At 38.6% G+C, this 5,435-nt stretch overlaps 1 protein-coding gene across 1 annotated transcript; it reads left to right on the plus strand.

Moving 5' to 3' along the window:
* LOC109833121 (scopoletin glucosyltransferase-like) lies at positions 430 to 2,197 on the plus strand. Its single transcript, XM_020400674.1, has one exon. The coding sequence runs from the start codon at positions 527 to 529 to the stop codon at positions 1,937 to 1,939; it is 1,413 nt and encodes a 470-aa protein (XP_020256263.1). The 5' UTR covers positions 430 to 526; the 3' UTR covers positions 1,940 to 2,197.

Consider the following 5,435-nt stretch of genomic DNA (forward strand, 5'->3'; position numbering starts at 1 on the left):
ATGATTATTGGGTTTTGATAAATGGATCAAAATACATGCTTCTAAACCCATGTGCGGGTAGCGCGAATAATATATACAAGTGTCTGTTTGCTCTAAGAGGTGTTTTGAAAAGTTATGACTATTGGAAGCACATTTTCAAACCTATAAATAGTTTATGATTTCAGATATTTTAAACTTCACTTCTTTTTCAAAACTTTTCTGTAAAAAATATCTGCAATACTACAAACTTGTTTTATAACGAATTAGTGAAAATTTTTAGATTTGCTTGCTGAAATTTTTATTTTTTGTTGTATCCTGAGAAGAAAATTTACATTAACCCGAAACAACTTTGAATATCAAATAGGGCAAATATTTCTTTTAAAGAAAATGTTCACGCCTCGCTGTCCTTATAATTTTTCGAACAAATCGTTCATAAGTATATATATGTGTTTATTAGACTTACAACAAAGCATATCACGAAAGTCGTCCTGTCTTGTTTTATCTCTTAGTTTTGTTCTCACACAAGGCATCACTAGAACCGAGATCAATGGCTTCCATGCGAGCTCAACAGCCCCCGCGCATCTTTTTCATCCCTTTCATGACTCCAGGCCACTTGATCCCAATGCTCGACATTGCGAAACTCTTCGCCCGCCGTGGCGTCGCCGCCTCAATCATCACCACCCCCGGCAACGAGCCTTTCGTTCGACCAACCATCGACAGTTTCAATGCCGCGGCTAACTCCATCACCATCGATCTCGTCCTCATCCCATTCCCTCCTTCAGTTCACCACCTCCTCCCGAACGGCAAGGAGAACCTCGCCTCGATTCCCTCCTCCGACTACTTAAGCTTTTTCCATGCCTTCACGGCCCTCAAAGGCCCCTTCTCCGAATTCATCCTCGGTGCTCGCCCCGACTGCGTAATCTCCGATGCGATGTTCGCGTGGACCGCTGACACCGCTGCAGCACTTGGCGTGCCCAGGCTCGCCTTCTACGGGCCGGGCATTTTCGTCCACTGCGTTAACGAGAGCCTCGAGGGGCAACTCCCTCGTCTCAAGTCGTGGAGCGATTCCGAACCTTTTGTTGTGGAGGGCTTGCCTCTTCATATCCGGATGACGAAGCGCGAGGTTTCAGCGCAGTTGAGTGACTTTACGATAAATATGCTTAGAGAAGGGGAAGACAAGAGTTACGGAGTTATAGTCAACAGCTTCTACGAGCTCGAGCGCGATTTCGCCGATCACTACAGGAGGAAACCAGGGCGAAGAGCGTACTACGTCGGCCCGGCGTCGCTGTCCAACCGTCGCCAGGAAATAAATGAAGGAGTAACGAATTCGACTACAGAATGGTTGGATTCCAAGGAGAGAGACTCGGTCTTGTACGTGTCATTCGGTAGCCTGAACGAGTTCTCGGACGAGCAGCTGCGAGAGCTCGCTGTCGGCCTTGAAAACTCGGGCCACAACTTCGTGTGGGCGGTCAAGAACAGCAAAAGGGAGGATCAAGAACTGCTGCCGACGGGGTTCGAGGAGAGGGTGAAGGGGACGGGGTTGGTGATCAGAGGATGGGCCCCGCAGGTTGCGATATTGAACCACCCGGCAGTTGGAGGGTTCTTGACGCATTGCGGATGGAACTCGACGCTGGAGAGTGTGTGTGCGGGGGTGCCGATGGTGACGTGGCCGGTTGAGTACGATCAGTTCTTGAATGAGAAGCTGATAACTGAGATACTGCAGATCGGAGTGAGGATTGAGAGAAAAGGGAAGGAGGTAGTGAAGGCGGAGGAGATAACGGAGGCCGTGAAGGATGTGATGGGGGAGGAGAAAGAGGCGGGGGAGAGGAGGGAGAGAGTGAGAGTGCATGCAGCGATGGCGAAGGCGGCGGTGGAGGAGGGTGGGTCGTCGTACCGGGATGTTGATCGTTTGGTGGATGACATCAGCGCACTTGGTAACGGCGAACCATTTCATAAATGATTATGTCATCTAATCTGAAGTAGCAAGGAGATCGCTATTTTTATTCACAGTTATCAATTGTTTAATCAGTAGATGGTTGTGATTGTTTTAAATCTAGCACTTATGATGATGATAAATTACAATCATCTTCCAAATAATTAACAGCCTGTACGTGAGGTGTGAGCGTCGTTTCCCCGCAATGGCGTGGAGGTGATTGTAGTTGCTTTCTGTTGAAGTCGAAGGAAATAATGAGATTGTGGTTGCGTCCATTCTTGCTTAGTTGGAAGCCCAATGCGCTATGAGCTGAGCTTTACTTGACAGAGATATTCTTTTTCCTTAATTTTGCACAATTAGCTGAGCCTCAATTTTCTATTCTCGACAAATACATATATGAAAACATTTGGGTAATAACTGAATCGTATTATTTTATTTAAACATTCGGTAAAGCTCACAAGACTATTATGAACTATTAGGAATAATATAAATTTAATTTAATTAACACATTTGACTTTGTTGGATGATTTTCTGACAGTATGGTGATACTTTTTTAACCAATATTTTTGGATAAAAGTATACAAAATCTTTAATGGTTCATAATAACTGAGAAATTTACCTAACGTGTATTTGCAAACGATTTAACAATTTTTTTCAAGGGAAAAATGTTTCCAGCCCCCAAAAGCCAAGAAAACGTGCTTCCCACCCCCCAAGACTTTGTCAACGGATGTTTTGTCCCCAAAAATAAAGAGCTTGTTCTCTGAGCCCCAAAAACACAAAACCCAAGAGATTAAAATATGTAAAGACCATAATACCATTCTCTCTCTCTTTCTCTTTTTATCATGATATACTGAGATGATAGTTGAAATGACCGACGAGGATTATTTTATTATTTTTATTTTTTATTATTTTCGTTGTTAATGAGGGGAACTAACTGTATTAGGAGATTGTTAAAATTAGGGGTTAATTGTTAAGGTTGCTGGTCAATTATTAAGGTTATGGATCCTCTCTCTCTCTCTCTCTCTCTCTCTCTTTATCATGATGTTACTGTGATAATCTTGAAATGATTGAATGGGATTGTTATTTTATTATTTTTATTTTTATTATTTTTATTGTTGATGAGGAAACTAAAGGTTTTTGTTTGTATTGGGAGATTGTTAATGTTACGGGTCAATTGTTAAGGTTACGGGTCAATTGTTAAAGTTACGGGTTTAATTGTTAAGGCTACGAGTCAATTGTTAAGGTTACAGGTCAATTGTTAAGGTTACGGGTTTAATTGTTAAGGTTACGGGTTTAATTGTTAAGGTTACGGGTCAATTGTTAAGGTTACAGGTTTAATTGTTAGGGTTACATGTTTAATTGTTAAGGTTACGGGTCAATTATTAAGGTTGCGGGTTTAATTGTTAATGTTACGGGCCGGTTTAATTGTTAAGGTTACAGGTCAGTTGTTAAGGTTACAGGTTTAATTGTTAATGTTACATGTTTGATTGTTAAGGTTACGGATCAATTATTAACGTTACGGGTTTAATTGTTAAGGTTACGGGTTTAATTGTTAAGGTTACGGGTCAATTGTTAAGGTTACGGGTCAATTGTTAAGGTTGTGGGTTTAATTGTTAATGTTACGGGCCGGTTTAATTGTTAAGGTTACAGGTCAGTTGTTAAGGTTACAGGTTTAATTGTTAATGTTACATGTTTGATTGTTAAGGTTACGGATCAATTATTAACGTTACGGGTTTAATTGTTAAGGTTACGGGTTTAATTGTTAAGGTTACGGGTCAATTGTTAAGGTTACGGGTCAATTGTTAAGGTTACGGGTCAATTGTTAAGGTTATGGGTTTAATTGTTAAGGTTACGGGTTTACTTGTTAAGGTTACGGGTCAATTGTTAAGGTTACAGGTCAATTGTTAAGGTTACAGGTTTAATTATTAAGGTTACGGGTTTAATTGTTAAGGTTACGGGTTTAATTGTTAAAGTTATGGGTCAATTGTTAAGGTTATGGGTTTAATTGTTAAGGTTACGGGTTTAATTGTTAAGGTTACGGGACAATTGTTAAGGTTACGGGTTTAATTGTTAAGGTTACGGGTTTAATTGTTAAGGTTCGAGAGGGAGAGAGAGAAAGGATCCATAACCTTAACAATTTGACTCGTAATCTTAATAATTAAATCCGTAACATTAACAATTGACCCGTAACCTTAACAATTGACCCGTAACCTTAACAATTAAGCTCATAACCTTAACAATTAAACCCGTAACTTTAATAATTAAACCGTAATCTTAACAATTGACCCGTAACCTTAACAATTAAACCCGTAACCTTAATAATTGACCCGTAACTTTAACATGTAATTAAACCCGTGACCTTAACAATTAAACCTATAACCTTAACAACTAAACCCGTAACCTTAACAATTGACCCGTAACCTTAACAATTAAACTCGTAACCTTAACAATTGACCCGTAACCTTAACAATTGACCCGTAACCTTAACAATTGACCTGTAACCTTAATTAACAATTAAACCCGTAACCTTAATAATTGACTCGTAACCTTAACAATTAAACTCGTAACCTTAACAATTAAATCCGTAGCCTTAACAATTGACCCGCAACCTTAACAATTGACCCGTAATCTTAATAATTAAACCTATAACCTTAATAATTAAACCCGTAACCTTAACAATTGACCCGTAACCTTAACAATTAAACCCGTAACCTTAATAATTGACCCGTAACCTTAACAATTAAACCCGTAACCTTAACAATCTCTCAATACAAATAAAAACAATTAATTTCCTCATCAACAAAGAAATAATAAAATAACAATTCCCTTCAATCATTTCAAGATCATCACAGTAACATCATGATAAAGAGAGAGAGAGAGAGAAGGGATCCATAACCTTAACAATTAACTTGTAACCTTAACAATTAAATCGTAACCTTAAAAATTAACCCCTAACTTTAACAATCTCCCAATACAAACAGTTAGTTCCCCCTCATCAACAACGAAAATAATAAAAAATAAAAAAAATAAAATAATCTCCGTCAGTTATTTTAACTATCATCTTAGTACATCATGATAAAGAGAGAGAGAGAGAGAGAAAGAGAAGGGTATTATGGTCTTCACATATTTTAATCTCTTGGGTTTTGTGTTTTGGGGGCTCAGAGAACAAACTCTTTATTTTTGGGGGTAAAACACCCATTGATAAAATCTTGGAGGTGGGAAGCATGTTTTCTTGGCTTTTGGGGGCTGGAAGCATTTTTTTTCCTTATTTCAGTTATGTATGTTTTTATTCAACCACAAATTTGTAGCTTTAGTACTAATGAGGATTCAGGACATAGTCTTAACATATATGATCATGTATATGCCTATTATAAGTAATTGTCATATTCCATCACTATAGCTTTCTATTCTATATCCAAATAAATTTTGAAGAAATTGAAACGGAGGATCAAACTGTCGCGTTTCCAAGGAATTATGCAAATACTAGAAGAGTTTTTTGTAATTTTACCTTTTGAATAATTCA

The sequence above is a fragment of the Asparagus officinalis genome, chromosome 3, assembly GCF_001876935.1.
Source record: "Asparagus officinalis chromosome 3, Aspof.V1, whole genome shotgun sequence".
NCBI classification, from domain to species: Eukaryota; Viridiplantae; Streptophyta; class Magnoliopsida; order Asparagales; family Asparagaceae; genus Asparagus; species Asparagus officinalis.